The sequence below is a fragment of the Bufo bufo genome, chromosome 4 (genome assembly GCF_905171765.1).
Source record: "Bufo bufo chromosome 4, aBufBuf1.1, whole genome shotgun sequence".
NCBI classification, from domain to species: Eukaryota; Metazoa; Chordata; class Amphibia; order Anura; family Bufonidae; genus Bufo; species Bufo bufo.
Genome location: NC_053392.1, coordinates 434,218,884 through 434,239,924, shown reverse-complemented (window position 1 = coordinate 434,239,924; position 21,041 = coordinate 434,218,884). Strand labels below are relative to the sequence as shown.

General features: G+C 43.5%; 1 protein-coding gene across 2 annotated transcripts in view; it reads left to right on the top strand.

Annotated features, from left to right (window-relative positions):
- SYNJ2 (synaptojanin 2) overlaps positions 1–21,041 on the top strand; it is a 287,057-nt gene that overhangs the window by 218,349 nt on the left and 47,667 nt on the right. For both annotated transcript variants that reach the window (XM_040429362.1, XM_040429360.1), the window contains exons 19-21: positions 7,491–7,709; positions 10,852–10,930; positions 12,888–13,056. In XM_040429362.1, the coding sequence (XP_040285296.1) occupies positions 7,491–7,709; positions 10,852–10,930; positions 12,888–13,056 (467 nt within the window). The remainder of the gene's footprint in view (positions 1–7,490; positions 7,710–10,851; positions 10,931–12,887; positions 13,057–21,041) is intronic.

Sequence of the window (21,041 nt, the reverse complement as noted above, 5' to 3'; positions counted from 1 at the left end):
GAAATGCACGGTAGCGTGTGAAGTTATTGAGGATGACACTATCCGCACCTTAAATCTAATATACCCCTTTTATGGATCGATTTAAACTTGGCCTGATAAAGCAGAAAAAAATTATTTAGGGAATTGCTAAGTTGGGAATTGTATTCAACCCAGAACAAAAACTGTGCTTCGGCAGACAGCAGACAGTATTACAATTGGCTAGCCACAGCTGAAACACCAGATTTAGGGTACTGCTATTTTGGCAATTGTATTTTACCCCTCAATAAAATAGCAAGCACAGCCAAGCCCCTGATGTAGGATATAGCAAAAAAATAACCACACTATTGATGGTTAAAAGGACTTGGTGGCAGCTTGTTCTGGCGCACCACAAGACACAAAATGGCCGCCGATCCCCCAAGAAAAAAGTGACCTAAAAACGCTCTGGGCAGCCTAAAAACAGCGAGCAATTAAATAGCAGCAGTTCAATGATCCACAGCTGTAGATCGATCACTGAATTAAGTGTTTTTGCAGAGTTAATCACTGTCTAATCTGTCCCTAACAGCAGCTGCAACCTCTCCCTACACTGATCAGAGCAGAGTGACGTGCGGCGCTACGTGACTCCAGCTTAAATAGAGGCTGGGTCACATGCTGCACTGGCCAATCACAGCCATGCCAATAGTAGGCATGGCTGTGATGGCCTCTTGGGGCAAGTAGTATAACGCTTGTTGATTGGCTGCTTTGCAGCCTTTCAAAAAGCGCAGAACCCGGACTTTTACGAAAATGTTCGTGTCCGTGTCACGGACACCCCAAAATTCGGTACGAACCCGAACTATACAGTTCGGGTTCGCTCATCCCTACACAAAATGTGAATATCTTGATAGTGATATATCAGCATTACAAACGCCAGCCTTAATGTAAAGTCTCAATGCGGAAAATGCACAAAATTTATTAAGAGGCATGGTAGTCCATGCTGCAGAAATTTTAATCTGTCAGCTATGAGCTGGCACAGTCTAACAATAATTTACTACATTTTTATTTTATTTTTTTACACAAAAAGTGGTTACGCCCTCAATGTCTGATAGGAGTGGCACCTATCTTTAGAACAGAGCCCACAAAGTTAAGGAAGGCACACCATGCTACAGGGTGGATAAAAATCAATGATTTTTTTAATTTAAATCGGATTTATTTTATTCATATCCGATTATTATTTTTTTTTTATATAAAATGCTTTTTGAGGAAAATATATTACCATCCAAAGGTTATTCCATCATAAAATAAAGAGTAGTTTTTTAATTATGTAGAATAAGGCTGTATGTGGACTCCCATATTGTTGAATGGATTAGGCAGTGGCTGAGCGACAGGCAACAGAGGGTTGTAGTCAATGGAGTTTATTCAGACCATGGTCTTGTTACCTGTGGGGTACCTCAGGGATCTGTTCTGGGACCCATATTGTTTAATATCTTTATCGGCAAAATTGCAGATGGCCTCTATGGCAAGGTTTTGCTGATGACACAAAGATTTGTAACAGGGTTGATGTTCCTGGAGGGATACCCCAAATGGAAAAGGATTTAGGAAAACTAGAGGAATGGTCAAAAATCTGGCAACTAAAATTTAATGTTGATAAGTGCAAGATAATGGACCTGGGGCGTAAAAACCCAAGAGCAGAATATAAAATCAGTGATACAGTCCTAACCTCAGTACCTGAGGAAAGGGATTTAGGGGTCATTATTTCAGAAGACTTAAAGGTAGGCAGACAATGGCAACTAAAATTTAATGTTGATAAGTGCAAGATAATGCACCTGGGGCGTAAAAACCTGTGGCCGCTGGGCGCTCCTTCTCATAGGTCTGTGCGGCGCATTGCTAATGCTATAAGCATTAGCAATGCGCCGCACAGACCTATGAGAAGGAGCGCCCGGCGGCCACGGCGCACGTGAGTATAATGCTGCTCACTAACATACCATGGCAGCCAGGACTTCAGTAGCTTGACTCCTGGCTGCCATGGTAACCGATCGGAGCCCCAGCATTACACTGCTGGGACTCCGATCGGAACTGCCCACTGCCACCAATGATGGGGGGGGGGAGGGGGACCCTGTGGCCACTGCCACCAATGAGATTAATACTGGGGAGGGAGAGGGGGTGGCTTTTAGTTCCCAGAGGGGGCTGATAAGAGGGAGAGGCTGGGGGCCCATGAGAGGCTGGCTGCCATGGTCAGCTCCCTGCTGTTGTGTGCACAAAGCACAGGGCAGCAGGGAGAGTGTAAAGTCCTATTCACCCTAATAGAGCTCTATTAGGGTGAATATGACAAGGGTTCTAGCCCTTAAGGAGGCTAATAGTTATTAAATAAAAAGTTAAAAAAACACCCCCCCCCCCCCCCCCCCAAATATAGAAAACAATATATTGCGATATATATCGCACATGCTTAAAATTATATCGCAATATAGATTTTAGGCCATATCGCCCACCCCTAGTGCGCAGTACTGGAGACCATATCTCCAGAAGGATATTGATACTTTGGAGAGAGTTCAAAGAAGAGTTACTAAACTAGTACATGGATTGCAGGACAAAACTTACCAGGAAAGATTAAAGGACCTTAACATGTATGGCTTGGAAGAAAGACAAGACAGAGGGGATATGATAGAAACTTTTAAATACATAAAGGGAATCAACAAGGTAAAAGAGGAGAGAATATTTAAAAGAAGAAAAACTGCTACAAGAGGACATAGTTTTAAATTAGAGGGGAAAAGGTTTAAAAGTAATATCAGGAAGTATTACTTTACAGAGAGAGTAGTGGATGCATGGAATAGCCTTCCTGCAGAAGTGGTAGCTGCAAATACAGTGAAGGAGTTTAAGCATGCATGGGATAGGCATAAGGCCATCCTTCATATAAGATGGGGCCAAGGGCTATTCATAGTATTCAGTATATTGGGCAGACTAGATGGGCCAAATGGTTCTTATCTGCTGACACATTCTATGTTTCTATATGTGTAATTTTTTTGGTAAATAAATTCCATTAATCCATTCACAATGTCATGCTCTTCCAGAGGTTTTTGTAAGATTATTGGGCAGTTTCTCTGCCTACAAGAGATTATCACAGATGCTTGGTTTACTTTTGCAGTTCTCAAAACTGAATTTGACTCAGCAGAGATCACATGCCTTCTTCACAGCAAAAATGTTATAACATGAACAGAGTTGAGAAAAATACCTTAATCCTAACTTCTACAAACCTATGAATGCAGAATCAAACTAATATGAAAAGTTGTTATTCTAAAAATCTTCATCTACATGCATATTATAAGTTATACCAGCAAGAATTAGTCTTTATGTAGAAAACTATGATTTAAATCAAGCCTTTCTGACTAGTGATTTAAATCGTGATTTAAATCATTTTGATTTAAATCAAATCCACCCTGCCGTGCAAACATGCCCACAGCCCTATTCACTTCTATGAGGCTAATGGAAATAGCCATAGGAATGAATGGAGGATGGACGCTCATGCGCGGTGCACCCTCCGTTACTTTGCAGGTTCCGTTCTAATCCGTTCTAAAGATAGGTGCGGGCCAGTGAATCGGGCTCAGCATGATACCAAATACAGCCGCTTCTCAATCAGCTGCCAGATTTATTAGATGGCACACACCTCTTAATAAGATCGACTGGTATTAAAAACGCCAGTCTTTGTAAACCTCAGGGATGGTTTTTTGAAACTATATTTACTGCACCGAAAGCCAGAAAGTATTTGCAATGAATCTTTATAACCTTGAAATCCTTGAAGTACTTGAAATCCTCCTAAACCTCATGATGTCACTCACTTGAGAACATGGTTTTGACACCCCGAAACGTTGTACATGTTTGGGTATCTTGTCTAGACACTGGAGGACAATGCTCTTATTCTTTAAAATAATACTGACAGATGCAGGCTGAATAAATGGGTGAATGCAGATTACCGCTGGATTTATGGACATAAAGGAGCAGTACCCTTAGACTCAGGTTTGACGAGCAGGTTTGACGAGCAGTTTATACTGTTGTGCTATGTTGCATGCGGAGATAAAGAGACTCACGATTTATGATGCAGTACAAGTGGGAATATGAAATTTACTGTTAACTGCCAAAGAGAAGCTAAGTACAGCGCTTGACTATCTCCCAGCAGTTTGACCCCCACAGATATGATACTTATCTAGTGAATAAATTGTGATGGTGGCATAACCCATTCAGCTGTGTGATAGGTGATGCTAACATTTTATACAATTTTATTTTAAGGATATTCTAAATGCCTAAAACTCATGTTTGTAATATATTATTTATCGATTTTACTGTTTTACTGCCAAAGTAGGCAGTTGAATTTCAGGGTATCTGTAGAGGTTTTCACTGTCTAAAATACACCATACACCCGTACACAGCTGACATTTATTCAGTGTATGGATTCCACAGTTCTGCAGGAATAGGGGTCGAAGCGAGCTCAGTAATTGCAGGGGCACACATCACTGCTCCTGTTTGTGCCCGCTCCACTTTGCTAAATCCTGGCATTCAATCAATGCAGGGTTTTCTGTTTCAATGTGCTATGCATAGCTCTTAGCTGAGCAGAGCAGGCACAGGCAGGAGCTCTGCATAGCACATGGTACTCCTGCCTGTGCCCGTTTCCGTAATATGTGACATGTAGTGCCCAGATAATCAAGTCATATGAGCTCCCAAATAAGATTGCCAATGTCACCCTCCCATTTTTAACACACTAGGAAATGCAACTGCATTTCCTCAAATTTGGTCAAGATCAGAGCTAGCTCCAGGACGTCAGGGCCAGTGGCACCCCCTTCAGTAGTGACAGCATCCTGTGTGAAAGTCACATCCTCCATAAGCCATTTTTGTGAATATGGCACTTGTTGCATACTCCTTTTTGCTGTTCATCATCAGTAGGCAAAATGTCATAATTTATAAGTGCTCCTTTCTGCATAATGTCCACACCAGTTATAACAGTACCCTACAGTAATAGCATATTTATCAAAGTTGTGTTAGTCTTAAGAATCCAGCAAATGGCAGTTATCTTGTAGACAACGTTAATTCAAGGCACTTTCTAATGGAATGTGATTGTCCATATTGCTTCCTTTGCTGGTTTTATTTATTTTCCCATCCCATTATACACTGCCTTTTTCCAGGATTTATGACCACCATGTAATCCAGCAGTGGTGGCCGTGCTTGCAAATGAGCCAGCCTCTCTGGTGGCCGGGACCGCAGGAGGAATCATGGGCCTGTGTTTTTTCCTATAGTGTGCAAACACGGCCACCACTGCTGGATTAGAGTAGTCGTAACCATGAAAACGAAAAGTGTCTAATGTGATGGAAAAATTAATCAAATCCAGAAAGGAGACAATATGGATAATAATGCATTAGTAAGTGCCTTGAATTAACTTTCTCTACATGATAAATCACATTTGCTGAAGTGAGGCAACACTTTTAAGATCTTTTCTCAAAGCTTGAGCAAAACAGTTAGAGGGTTAAAGGGAATCTGTCAACAGTTTTCTGTTGCCCTCACTTTTAAATCCTAACAGCTCCAGCACATGCCAATGAGTCTCCATATTCATGAGCTCACGGCTCTCCCCGCCCACCTGCCTCTGATTGACAGTTTTCTTTCCATATGAATCAGCAGCAGGGGGCGGGGAGAGCCAGGAGCTTAATGAATATGGGGACTTGTTCGACATGCGCTGGAGCTATTTAATACAAGATTTTGGCAAAACGGCTAGGTCAATTAAATAAAGTGACCCAGTACTCTGTTAAGGGATCTTTCTCTAGTTTATGTTGCACTTAGTTAGGACACCATAAATCTGGTGACCGATTCCCTTTAAAAGAAAAATTGTGAATTGTCTGAATGTGTTACAAAAGTACCATATTTAATGGTCAAGCAGTCAGTACCATCAATGTTTATAGCCAGTACCAAGGCGATTGTGGAATATAGATGGGGAGGCTCATGGCATCATAGCTTGGATTTAAGATTAACTTTACAGATGGGGGATCACCAGTCTGCGACGCTGCTGAATATCCTCTCAAGGGATTTTTTGGGGCCATATGGAGACATTTTCTCTATCCTGGAGACCGGGCATCCGGGAAAAAGAAAAAAACTGTGTTTAATTAGCGACACGTTAGATAAGGTTTGGAATAAAACTAAAAAGATATTGGGTGTAAGCAGCCCCACACTTTTTACTCCTCTTTGGCACATTCACAATTTAAAAGAGTTTAGGTTAATTGAAGATTATAAGTATTGGAATTCACGTGGTATTAACCGTCTAAACCAAATAATATCTCACGGAAATATTATCCCTTTTGATGATTTAATAAAGGGTATAAATGTCACTTTTCTAGATAGATATAGATATGCACAAATTAGACACGCATACACGAACACCCAGGATAAAGACTCTTTGATTACTAGGGCATACTCCTTTTTAGATTATTGTTTCAAATTTAGGGATACACAACTCACTCTCTCACAAATATATTGTAGATTTCAGGACTGCTTAGGAGAAATAACAACATTTAAAAGCGAGGGAGGATGGGATGCTGAATTAGGTATAGGAAGCACTGTTGATTGGGATATAGTATATCGAAATATAAAAAAGGCATCGATATCCCAAAAATATAGATTAATCCAGTTCAGGATTGTACATCGCTTGTATTACTCCCCTGCCTTCCTCGCTAAAATATATAGGGAAAGAAGGGATACGTGTTGGAAATGTTCAGCCGAAAATGCTGGTCTAGGTCACCTGTTATGGGATTGCCCAGAAATAAACAGATTTTGGACTAGAATTTATGAAGATCTATACAGCAGACATAAGATTAAATTGAATCGCTGTTTTACGCAGGCAATATTAGGTTTTTTCACCCATACGGATTTAACGCCCTATCAGATTAGAATCTCTTTGGAGAGCTTCACAGCCGCAAAGGCCTTGATTCTTAAATATTGGGGCACAAAAAATAGCCCTACTTATTCCGAGTGGAAGGCTCAGATAGATACTATTGATGCTTACAGAAGAATTGTAAGAAATGCAGAGTAGTCCTGGAAGGGGCGGGTTTTTTTACTTTTTTCTTCGCTCCAAAGAGCTTGGCTATTTGTGGTATTTGGGGATGACCACGAGTAGCGGATATTGTCGGATCCCGCTGCAATGAATCAAGGGGTGGGTATAACGGGGTCAAGTATGTGAATTGGTATATGATTACCTGTATTTTTTTCTTATACTATATGTAATGGAATTCACATTTTTGGTTCAGAAAAATAATAAAGAATTTTTTTCCAAAAAAAAAACTTTACAGATGCCAAGAAAAATCATGCAGTCTGTCATATGGTGGACACAGTTGGATGGCATCATTTGGGAAAAATGAGAATCCAAGCCTGTTAGACTGAACATAGAATGAGAGGCTAAGTTGTTTAACAAGGGTCTCTGTATACTAATGTGACACTTATAATTAGCAGGATGTGTAATAAACTTGTACATATTGAATAGAACTTGTATATCTTTCTCTTCTTTATAGACCTGTGTTAGCCATTGTGGAGGTGGAAGTTCAGGAGGTGGATGTGGCAGCGAGAGAGGAGATATTTCAGGAAATCTCTTCATCCCAGGGTCCCCTGGATGCCACAGTTGAAGTCCACATTGATTCTCCGACATCTGAAGAGAAAGCAGAGTTTCCTGAAGATCTAAGTTCAGAGCTTGTGGAACGATTTCAGAATCATGGGACAGCTGTCCTTGTACGGTGAGCAAAGTATGAACAACAGATATTTTCAAATGCATGGAGTGGGAGGCAATTGAATCTGACAGGTACAAATACTTAATGGAGTAAAAAGTGAAAAGCAACAAATTGAAAGTATGATGTAATTGCTAAACACACCGACGTGAAACAAGTCATGAAGCAGCCACAAAGTAGCTATCAAAAACCAAAGCCAGAGAAAGGTACTTGCCCAAAGCTAATAAACATAGCAATAATACCTAGCTGTAAATTGCAATAAATGGTTACACAATTCACATAGACTAAAAATCTGACAGAAATGGGAAAGATAACAAATGGCCGTTCACTGCTAAAGCACAAGAAGTAAACACCTGTGGTGACCGAGCTTTCTCTGGGTTTTGCTTCTTATGCTTTAGCAATGTAAGGGCTTATGCAATTTATTGGTGAAATAAGAAACATATGGAAGACTAAGGGCCGTTTATCTGTTTCTATTTTTTAAATGAATTGTGTAATTATATATTCATAAGGAATACAATTATTGGTATTTTTTAATTATATTTGGTCATGTTTTTGGTGTTTCGAATATTAAAGGCCACTTGCAGTGGCGTACTCAGTGCGGGTCCTTTCTCTGGCACCTCCCCATACCAAAAAATATATATTTTTACATTTAAACAGGACCTCTCATTAAAAGTAGTACACGAGTGTCATCGAGTGCTGTGCCGCTTTCCTTCCTAGTTCCCTGCTGCGCAGAGATATTGGTGCCATTAGTTTTAGGCAGAGGAGTAGAGATTAAAGCCCAGCTTCATCGCTGGGTGGATCGAAACACCCCCTCAAAAGACCCAGGGCCCAAGCCCCAATAAATATATGGCAATTCTGTAAGTCTCCCCCTCCCCCCACACACTGCATTTTGCTGTACTTGCTATACAGCAGCACATACCTGTCACATCCAGATCTTCTCTGTCATCTTCTCCATTAGGTTCGTATAACCTCTCTCAGCCGCGCCTCGTCTCTGCAGAGTGTAACACACAGACATCTTGGCTTCCCCACATTTCTATCATCATCCCCCAACCTGGAGTCCCCATAGTGTTATTCTGCTGCTCGCTGTGCTCCCCAATACCCCCAAATACTATCCTGAAGAAATATGAGTTCACCTATAGTAATAGTGCTCCTCATAGTCCCACCAATGGTAATTCCTTTCTAGAATGCCCCCATTAGTAATACTGCCCCCTACAGTGGCCCCAACAGTGATAATGCTCCCCAAGAGTTCCCCCATTAGTAGAAGAGACCTCCAGTATTAATAATACCCTCACAGAGCCCCCAGTAGAAATAAGGCCCCCTATTTTTCCCCCCAGTGGTAATAAAGTTCTCTACAGACCCCTCAGTAGTAATAAGGCCCCCCCGTAGTGCTCTTAGTAGAAATAAGGCAGATCTATATGTCCCTCCTATAGAGCCCCCAGTAGTAATAAGAACACCTAATGTCCCCTGGATTTATAATACCCCTACAGTGACCCCATTATTTATATTCCTCTGTCCACCATACAGGCTCATGTAAATAACATCACACCATCTCTCCTGCCCCCTCCAAAATACAGTCCTATGTAAATAACATCACTCCCCTGCCTTCAGCCCTTCCAACATACAGTCCCATCTAAATAACACTATTTCTCTCTCTCCGCCATAGAGTCCCATGTAAATAACATCACACCATCTCTCTAGCCTCCTCCAAAATACAGTCCCATATAAATAACATCACCTCCTCCCCAGCCTCCTCCAACATGCAATCTCATGTAAACATCACCCCCTCAATATTCAGTCCCATGTAAATAACATCATTCTTCCCCAACAGCCACCTTCAACATACAGTCCCATGTAAATAACATTGCCGCCTCAACATTCAGTCCCATGTAAATAACATAACTCCCTCCCACAGCCACCATCAACATACAGTCCCATGTAAATAACATGACCCCCTCCCAAGCCACCTCCAACACACAGTCCCATGTAAATAACATCCCTCCCTTCAGTCCTAACATACAGTCCCAGTTAAATAACCACAACTCCCAGCATTGCTCTGCATCTCCCTTCACTTACCTCTCCTCATGAAGCAGATCTCACCACAGCTTCTTCCCCCAGGTCTTCTCCTCTTCACTGCTGTCCTCTCCTGCACTGGTCACACGATGGTGACATCATCGCAGGTACTTTTCAACCACTGCCTGTTTTGCTGGTCACATGACCTGTGAGGTCACCACAGGTCCTTCAGATCTTCCAGTGTATTAGATTCAGATCTTCCAGTGTTCTGAGGATGGCAATACAGTTGTATCTAGCAGGCAGGCAGGACATTCGGGGCCTTGGACAAAACATCAGGGGCCCAGGCCCCCGAATGTTTTAACCTAGCAACGCCCCTGCCCTTCACTAGACCAGTGTACAGTCAGGAGGGCATTCTTCACCATCCAGCGACAATGCTCCTGTGGCCCCCCACACAGTATAATGCCTCAGTGGCCCACACACACCAGGCCTGGAGGAGAGAAGGAGCGCAGGTGGCTGAGCATGGTCAGTGAGTGAAAGTATCGCCAACTCCATGGCACTCTACCAATGAGCGCTTTCATCTGTATTGATGGAGATGCCCATAGCGGCTGGCACTCCCCTGACAGCTATCACCCGGGGCAGACCCCCCCCCCCTACTTAGTACACCACTGGCCCCTTGTAATTTTTACGACAAAGGTTTACATTGTAGCTACTGTTTTTTACACCTCTTTTGACAGTCTGTTATCAAAAGATCTGTACTTTTGAAATACTGCACAGTGCTTTCACCTATATAGTTGTTTCTTTAGTAAATTTGATGCCCGTTTTCTTTTACACGTGGGATATAAAGTAGTCATAGATGTACTTCGTACTTTGATAATTAAAACCTATTAAATTGTTAGTTAGAAATGTGAAACTTTCCAATAGAACGTTTAGTGAGGGGATTTAATAAAAACTGTATAGGAAAACTGGCTTAGTTGCCCACAGCAACCAATCAGATTCCACCTTTCATTTTTCAGAGCTTCTTTGGAAAATTAAAGGATCAATCTAGTTGCAATGGGTAACTAAGCCAGTTTTTCTTTGCACCAGTTTTGATAAATCTCCCCAGTTTGTTCTAAGATTACATATTCTGCTTTTCTATTACCAGGTTAATAGGAGGGCAAATGATGGTTACATTTGCTGACAGCAGGGCGGCATTAAGAGTTCTTGATCTAGATGGCTTAAAGGTAAATTGCATTTAAGATAATGTGCCATACTTAAAGCAGTTAATAGCATTCAGGCTCATCACTGTAACTGCGGAAGGTGGGAGCTGCTGGAATACAATTATGTCTTTATGATTTGCAGTCTGCACTGAATACGTCAAAGCAAATTGGAATATATTATGTCTTTTCTGTGTGTGAAGACAGCTCTTTGTGCAGGACTACCCGGTAAATGTGATTAGGATTTAAAAGAACAATATTCTTGGAAATAAATGATGGGGCTCTTTCATACTGCACATCCTTTGCCTCAGAAAGTATAATGTAATATGCAGTACACTATTTCTAAGAAACCACTAGCAAAAGGCCAGTTTCACACAAGCATCAGGAAATATGGGGCACACGCTTTTAGAATCGGCAGGTTGGTTTGCCATATTATTTTCTACCGGGTCCTTATTGAAAGAACCTAACAAATACTGGTAGTGAATGGAAAAAGTGCTGCACTGTGCAAATACCGATGACGTCCATGTGCATTGCTGGCCCCTAATGGAACAGTACTATCCTTGTCCGTTATACGGAAAATAATAGGACCTGTTCAATTTTTTTTTGCGTAACAGACATGTGAATGCACACTGAGTAACTTCTGTTTTTGTTTTTGTTTTTTTTATGGACCTGTTAAAACGATTGGTTCCGCATAAAACGGAACAAACACAGAAAGAAAATACCTTTTGTGTGCATGAGCCTTAACTATAAGCCACTTTTCATGATGAGGCCTGATTATTATCCTGTACATGCCACACAAGGGAAGCTGGGTCCTGGTTTTCATGTCCCACCCTGTATTTCAGGGTGTAATCTATGGATATGAACTTATATTCGTTCTTAATCTGGTATTCCTATCACAGACAATGGCGAAATATCGCTAGGATATGCCCCCATTGTCTGATAGGTGCGGTTCCCACCTCTAGGACCCGCACCTACAATGAGAATGGAGCGGGGAAATGAACGTAGGGTGCACTGTGCATGTGCAGCCGCCCTCCATTCATTTCTATGGGGGCGGCAAAAATAGCTGAGCCAGCTGGCTCGGCTATTTCCGTCTGCCCCATAGAAATGAATGGAAGCAGGGACTGCGCATGTGCGTTGCGCTCCCATCCACTTCTATGGAAGCAGCGCTTGGTGGTGAATGGACCCTGGGAAATACGGGGTCCTCCAGCCACAGCTCTTCCCGCTCCATTCTTGTTGTAGGTGCGGATCCCAAAGGTGGGACCCGCACCTATCAGACAATGGGGGCATATCCTAGCGATATGCCCCCATTGTCTGTGATGGGAATGCCCCTTTAACTCTTTTTAGTGTCATTTTGTAAATGTTGTTAAAGCACTATTTTTTTTAAAAATAGGGCCAATATGTACAGTGCCTTGAAAAAGTATTCATACCCCTTGAACTTTTCCACAATCGTGCATGTTACACCCACAAACTTAAATGGGATTTTATGTGATAGACCAACACAAAGTAACAAGTATGTGTGAAGTGAAGACAAAATTAATACATGGTTTTCAAACTTTTTAATAAGTAAAAATCTGGAAAGTATGGAGTGCATTTGTATTCAGCCACTCTGAGTCAATACTTTGTAGGACCACCTTTCTCTGCAGTTACAGATGCAAGTCTTTCGGGGTATGTCTCTACCTGCTTTGCACATCTAGAGGCTTTTGCCCGTTCTTCTTTGCAAAATAGCTCAAGCTCTGTCAGATTGGATGAAGACCGTGCGTGACCAGCAATCTCCAAGTCTTGCCACAGATTCTCAATGGGATTTAGGTTTGGACGTTTGACAAAGCCATTCTAACACATGAGTATGCTTTGATATAAATGAAAATGTGGAAAAGTTCAAGGGGTATGAATAGATTTTCAAGGCACCACATTTCCGGTTTAGAGATCCCTACTGCATCATGTGCAGACCTGGTTAATGTCAAGTGTCACTTAATTTTTTGGACAGGTTCAAGGCAAAACAGTAAGAGTGAGACCAAAGACAAAAGATTGGCTGAAGGGGCTCCAGGAAGAAATTGTAAGAAATAGGAATAGTATGGTACTCCTGTCACCAAATGCCAACTCCTCTCTTTTAGAAGAACATTTTGATTTTTCTAGTCTTGACTATGAGTCAGAAGGTTAGTGAGTTTAATGAATACCAATTTATTACTTTACTATATGGATCTGAGCGTATATTTTACCTTACTAGCCCTTGTTCAGATGCACATTAGTGACGACTCATGCAGTCAGCAAAGCAGACATGTGCCAAGTCAAATAGGTTTATGTAAGTTATCTGTTAGACTTGGCAAATTTTGCAATCTTCACACCTCTGAAGAAAGTCGGGACCTTATTTTTATTTTACTAGGCACATGTTCTGCCCCAATACATGGCATGTGTTTTGTGGAATACCACCCAGCTACTGTACTATAACAAGCTATTGTACTTGTCTTCTCGGTGTCATGATAATGTTGAAATGCTCATTGCCTATGCCCTTCTGAACAGGGCAGCCTTATAGAAGACTCTACGCGGGGAATTTATCATGAGAGGAATATTTGAAGTCTGTTTTGCTTGAGTCTGCATTGACTTACCTTATGCCACATTTAGCAAATGTCACATGTTTGATAAATTTGTCTCATCCTTAAACCCAACACTTTTATCTAGAGAAGCTACTCTAGTTTTCCTACTCCACCCTCCTCCTGGAGTGAGATTGCGACTTTTTACTTTTTTAAATGATAAATTATCAATCTGGAGTGAAACTCATTAACGTAGGTAACCACAACCACTTTTCCACCCATATTACAAAACTGGAATGAGTTATGTAAAAATACAAAAAGTAAAAAAAAAATATAATTGCGCAAGCCAGAATTCTGGAGTGAAGGCATGATAAATCAGGGCCTAAGACTTTGATGCATGCATTATTATTTAGAAAACTTGGTACAGCACCAGGAGAGTGACATTGTATTGGAGGCATCATAGTTGTGATATACTGTATCATTTTATCTAAATGTTTAAACAGTAGCGGAATGGGAACTTAAAGGGGTTGTCTCACTTCAGCACATGGCTTTTATCATGTAGAGAGAGTTAACACAAGGTACTTTCTAATGTATTGTGATTATCCATATTGCCTCCTTTGCTGGCTTGATTCATTTTTCCATCACATTATACACTGCTTGTATCCATGATTACGACCACCCTGCAATTCAGCAGCAGTGGCCGTGCTTGAACACTGTAGGAAAAAGCGCCGTTCTGCGTTCACTCCCGCAGTACCTGCCGCTAGAGAGGCTAGCGTCTTTCCTATAGTGTGCAAACACAGAGACCACTGTTGCATTGCAGAGTGATTGTAATCATGGAAACGTGCAATGTATAATGCCATGGAAAAATGAATCAAGCCAGAAAGGGGGCACTATGGATAATAACAATACATTAGTAAGTGCCTTCTATTAACTTTGTCTACATGATAAATGCCATTTGCTGAAGTGAGACAACCCCTTTAAAGTGGCCCTGGAAAAAAAATCTAAAAGTGGCCCCATGTTGTAGGCGGATCCAGATTGACAGAAAGCAGGGACAACACAAGTAGGCAGGGCTTATCTTAGTGCAGCACAAAATACTGCTGCAGCAGCAGAACCAAATACCACAGTGCAGCATAAAATATTGCTGCCCACATCGCAGTATTCAACTGCATCACTGTCAGGAGGGCACCTGTAGATGCCAGCCAGGGGCATAAGTACATACATACAAATAAAACATAATTAAGGTTGCCACCCGGCCTGTATCTCACCGGCAAGGTCTGTATTTTAGTGGCCCTGCCAGTGTCTGTAATTTTTTTTCTATCGGCAATGTTAATTGCCGGTATTTTCCTACAAGGACTGTTACTAATGAGCGCTTCTACTGTGGAGCTCTCATTAGTGCAGCCTTTACCTCCCCCTACCTATCCCCCACCCCACCCGTGTTAACTAAGAAAAAGAAAAGAAAAAACAAAAGCTCTCACCTCCTCCATTTGCTCACGCAGCTCACTGGAAGCTCAGGAAAGGACCTGTGAGACATCATCACGCTGGAGCGCAGGTCCTGTCCTGAGCTTCTAGTCAGCAGGGAGTGTTCACAGCGGCATGAGCATATGGAGAAGGTGGGTGCTTTTTTTTATTTTATTATTATTTTGCATTATTCTAACTGGGGGCACTAATGGGTGGGCATTATTCTAACTGGGGGCACTAATGGGTGGGCATTATTCTAACTGGGGGCACTAATGGGTGGGCATTATTCTAACTGGGGGCACTAATGGGTGGGCATTATTCTAACTGGGGGCACTAATGGGTGGGCATTATTCTAACTGGGGGCACTAATGGGTGGGCATTATTCTAACTGGGGGCACTAATGGGTGGGCATTATTCTAACTGGGGGCACTAATGGGTGGGCATTATTCTAACTGGGGGCACTAATGGGTGGGCATTATTCTAACTGGGGGCACTAATGGGTGGGCATTATTCTAACTGGGGGCACTAATGGGTGGGCATTATTCTAACTGGGGGCACTAAAGGGTGGGCATTATTCTAACTGGGGGCACTAAAGGGTGGGCATTATTCTAACTGGGGGCACTAATGGGTGGGCATTATTCTAACTGGGGGCACTAATGGGTGGGCATTATTCTAACTGGGGGCACTAATGGGTGGGCATTATTCTAACTGGGGGCACTAATGGGTGGGCATTATTCTAACTGGGGGCACTAATGGGTGGGCATTATTCTAACTGGGGGCACTAATGGGTGGGCATTATTCTAACTGGGGGCACTAATGGGTGGGCATTATTCTAACTGGGGGCACTAATGGGTGGGCATTATTCTAACTGGGGGCACTAATGGGTGGGCATTATTCTAACTGGGGGCACTAATGGGTGGGCATTATTCTAACTGGGGGCACTAATGGGTGGGCATTATTCTAACTGGGGGCACTAATGGGTAGGCATTATTCTAACTGGGGGCACTAATGGGTGGGCATTATTCTAACTAACTGGAGGCACTAATGGGTGGGCATTATTCTAACTAACTGGGGGCACTAATGGGTGGGCATTATTCTAACTAACTAGGGGCACTAATGGGTGGGCATTATTCTAACTAACTGGGGGCACTAATGGGTGGGCATTATTCTAACTAACTGGGGGCACTAATGGGTGGGCATTATTCTAACTAACTGGGGGCACTAATGGGTGGGCATTATTCTAACTAACTGGGGGCACTAATGGGTGGGCATTATTCTAACTAACTGGGGGCTGCTAATGTGGACAGTATTAATTCTGGGGGGCGATATTGGGGGCATTACTATTACTGGGGGCATTATTTATTTATTAATTCTGGGCATTATTAATGGAGGCATTAATATGAGGATCCACAGTATGATGGCGACTTAACACCCAGTGTTAAGCCAAGCCCCCACAACCTCACCCCCTTTGGGGTGTGGCTTAACTTGGCCGGTATTTCCATTACGCCCCATGACAGCACCTGTGAGAGATCCTCCCCCTTCCGGACAGGAAACAGGAACTTCCCAGATCTTTAAATTGGTCCATTGCCTTCCACCACTCAGTTCTTTCCTGTTTCCTGTCCAGAGACAGGAGGATTTCTTTCCAGGTCTATCTTTGGGCTGCAGGACCTCTAGGGTTAAAACGATCGAAACCTAGTGGAGGTACCTGTCGGCGTAAGTCTCCACTAGGAGCCGCTGAGAAGTCCGGCATTTTTCCCTTCTTCAGAGCCATGGGGAGGGGATGCCTGTAGCTGCCTCGTGATCCCTGCCTAGCCGGCAAAGTTGCGGCGTGAGAGGGGGAGGTGGATCTTCTCCTCTCATTGAGGCAGGCCGAGTCTGGGCGTCCGCGTCGCATCGGAAGTGACGCGTGCGTTCCACCGGCCAGAAGGGGAGGAGCTTAACATGGCGGGCGTTGCACGGCCCATTTGAAAAAGGGAACGCCGGCCAGCCAGCGTGGAGGGAGCAGCAGCAAGCCGATACCGACCGGACAGCAGGCGGCACTTACGGCCCTCCATTTGCCCCCTTGAAGCAGCATTATCATGCAGGAAGAAGGGGGAAGTACAACCGCGCACTGACAGACAGGAGCAGCTTTCTGAATCCAGCATGGATGGTTCTGAATCCAGCATGGGAGTAAGAGGGGTTAACCCCCACCATCTCCCTTTGGGGAGTTGTTATTATGGTCAGTTTTAGACTGATTAGGCTGTTTTATTAAATGCAGGTTAAAGAAGCCCCAAGAAAAGCTACCCACAAAACAAGAGCTAAGGAGTGTGGAATTTGCAAGCAGAAGTTGGACCCGTCTTTCCCCAAAACATGTTGCCAACCATGTCTAGATAAGTTAGTGGCAGATGAGTCGCCATCTTTATTACAAAGTATCCAAGACTTAGTTAAAAATGAAGTCCGTTCTTCTGTGGAAGATCTTAAAAAATCCCTGCCTAGCTCATCCAGACATAGGAAGACTCAGACAGTAGTGGAGGATACTATGGATTCTGAGTCTGAGCAGGGCGCTATCGCAGACTCAGATTCCTCCTCTAAGGATTTGACAGGGAAGCCGTTATTTAGAGCAGAAGATACGGATCTACTATTAAAGACGGTTAGATCCACGATGGAGCTGGAGGAGGAAAAGGAGTCCAGGTCTAGGCCAGAACTTATGTTTGAGAGCCTAAAGCCTAAAAAGTCTAGGGTGTTCCCCATTCAGGACTGTATCAAAGACCTGATTAAACGTGAATGGGAGAAACCCGATAAAAAATTCTTTATCCCTAGAGCGGTCAAGAGAAAGTACCCCTTTGAGGATCAAGAAGTATCAGCCTGGCAGGAGGTACCGAGGGTAGACTCTCCTGTAGCTAAGATAAATAAAAAATCAGCTCTCCCGTTTGAGGATTTAGGATCCCTTAAAGATCCCATGGACAAAAGGGCTGATGCATACTTAAGGGAGAATTGGGAGGCATCCACTTCTGCCTTTTAAACCAAATATAGCGACTACTTCGGTGGCAAGGTCATTAAAGCTCTGGTTGGAGGAATTAGTCTCATATAGAGAACAAGACTCCTAGGGATCAGCTTCTGGAGGCTATACCAACCATGTCCAGTGCAGTGGACTTCATCTCTGATGCCTCCGCTGATGCATTGAGGCTTTCCGCTAGAGCGGCCGCACTGTCCAATTCAGCCAGAAGGTCCTTATGGTTGAAGGGGTGGAAGGGCGATGTGGCTTCAAAGTCTAAGCTTTGTGCCCTCCCTTGCCAAGGAAATTTTTTGTTTGGGTCGGCCTTAGACGATAGTTTAGATAAGGCATCTGATAGGAAAAAAGGATTTCCAGCACCGTCCTATCCTAGACAGGGGAAGCCATTTCGGGGTAACTAGAGAAGAAAAGGTTTCGGGGATCAGAAAAGAAGAAGGGAATGGAGATCCGATAAATCAAAAAGTGTCCTGTTTAAATCCAGACCTCAAACTTCAAGTTCCACTCAACAATGACGCCAGACCCCAGGTAGGCGGTCGTCTTTCTTTGTTTTCTCCAGCCTGGCAAAATATTACCGCAAGCACCTGGGTAAGGGGTATTATAGAGGAAGGCTACCGCCTAGACTTCAAAAGGCTACCACCCAGGACATTCAAAATTACTTCCTTAAACCAAAATTCTCCAAAACAGGTGGCACTTATGGAGGAAATAAACAACCTCCTGGAAAAGGCAGTCCTTGTTCCAGTCCCAAAGAACGAACAAGGAAAGGGTTTTTATTCAACCCTATTTCTGGTTCCCAAGCCCAAGTTCAGGCTGATAATAAATTTGAAGAGTCTCGACCAATATCTGTCATACCAGAAATTCAGGATGGAATCCATCTCTTCCACGGTCCTCAATCTGTTCCCCAACTGCATGATGGCCTCAATAGATATAAAAGATGCCTACTATCACGTGCCCATTCATCCATCGTCTCAGAGATACCTGAGGGTAGCAGTGAAGATGGGAGAATCAATCGTCCATTTTCAGTTCAGAGCACTTCCTTTTGGGATATCGCAGGCGCCGAGGCTCTTCACAAAGCTAAAGGCGGAGGTAATGGCAGAAATAAGAAGGTCAGACATCATTATAATCTCATACCTGGATGACCTTCTCTTGGTAGGGCAGTCCCCAGAGCTGTTGAGATCTCAAATACAGAAGGTCCTGGGGACCCTGATGAGCATGGGCTGGTTAATAAATTGGGACAAATCATCCCTGATTCCAACCTCCAAATGCATTTTCCTAGGCATCCTATTAGATTCTCAGACACCGAAATCTTATCTCCCGGCAGACAAGAAAAAAGGTATTCAGCAGAAAATCAGGTCTTTCAGCAAAACCAAGGAAGTTTCCCTAAGAAAAGCAATGTCTATTCTGGGTCTGATGACGGCTTGTATTCCTGCTGTGAGGTGGGCCCAATTCAGGTCCAGAATACTTCAATGGCACATTTTGTCCAAATGGGACGGGAGGTCGCTATCCCTGGATCGCAAGATTGTAGTCCAGGGGTCAGTAACCCGGTCCCTAGCTTGGTGGCTGAAAATTCCGAACCTCAGTAAGGGAGTAGAGTGGTTGAGACACGACCCCTTAATAATAACCACCGACGCAAGCCCTTGGGGATGGGGGCCCATTCAGTTTTGGGGTTTTTCCAAGGGCCTTGGTCAAAAACCCAGAGTGCTCAGTCCCAAAATGCCAGGGAGTTAAGAGCAGTCCTGTGCGCATTAAAGGAAAGTCTCCCATCTTTGCCTCAAAAACATGTCAGGATCCTAACCGACAACGCCTCTGTGGTAGCTTATATAAACAAGCAAGGGGGAACAAGATCTCCCCAACTAATGCAGCTGGCATCCAGGATCTTCTTGTTAATACAGGGGAAAGCTCTTTCTCTCTCAGCGGTTCATTTGAAAGGCTCAGAGAATCACCAGGCGGACATTCTCAGCAGACACAGATTCAGTCAGGCGAATTGGTGTCTGAATCAGGAAGTATTTCACCAAATAGAGGCCCTATGGGGATCCCCCACGATAGATCTTTTCGCCTCTGTGGAGAACAAAAAGTGCGAAAATTTCTTTTCTCTGAGCAGGGAGGAGAAGTCGATAGGCACAGATGCGCTCTCACAGACATGGGGGAAGGGCCTAGTCTATGCTTTCCCTCCCATCAGCCTATTACCCAGAGTGATCCAGAAGATCAGGGGGGAGCAGGCAACAGTGATACTAATAGCACCGTTTTGGCCAAGAAGAGTCTGGTTTGCTTGTTTGAGGAGACTCAATAGCCGATCCCTGGATACTTACAGAAAGACAGGACCTATTATATAAGGGCCCTCTACATCATCCGGAAGTCAAGAACCTCCACCTGACAGCCTGGATTTTGAGAGGACATTCTTCAGGTCTAGAGGCCTATCAGAACAAGTCATTGGAACTCTTCTAGCTAGTAGGAAAAAAGTCACCTCCAAAATCTATCTGAGGGTATGGAAGACCTTCCTTCGGTTTGCAGGGCCAGGCCTAGACTTGAGCTCACCCAACATCCCGTTAATTTTACATTTTTTACAGGAAGGCCTTAACAAACAGCTTAAACCCAGCACTCTCAAGGTCCAGGTCTCGGCACTGAGTGCCCTATTTGACTTTAGATTGGCTACTCATCCTTGGGTCAAAAGGTTCATTAAGGGATCCTCTAGACCAGGCATGCTCAACCTGCGGCCCTCCAGCTGTTACAAAACTACAACTCCCAGCATGCCCTGCTGTAGGCTGATAGCTGTAAGCTGTCCAGGCATGCTGGGAGTTGTAGTTTTGTAACAGCTGGAGGGCCGCACGTTGGGCATCCCTGCTCTAGACTATGTCCTATAGTTAAATCTAAATCAGCCCCATGTGACCTTAACCTGGTTCTATCCGCTCTAACCAAGGCTCGGTTCGAGTCTCTTGGAGACATCCCCTTAAAGATGCTGTCCTATATATAAGACTGTATTTTTAGTGGCCATTACATCCGCCAGACGAGTAGGAGAACTATCCGCTTTGTCCTCTTCCCCACCATATACTCAAATTCTGGAGGATAGAATTGTATTCAAACCGGATCCTGCATTCCTGCCTAAAGTAGTGTCGGTATTCCATAAATCTCAGGAAATAGTTCTCCCTTCTTTTTGTCAGGACCC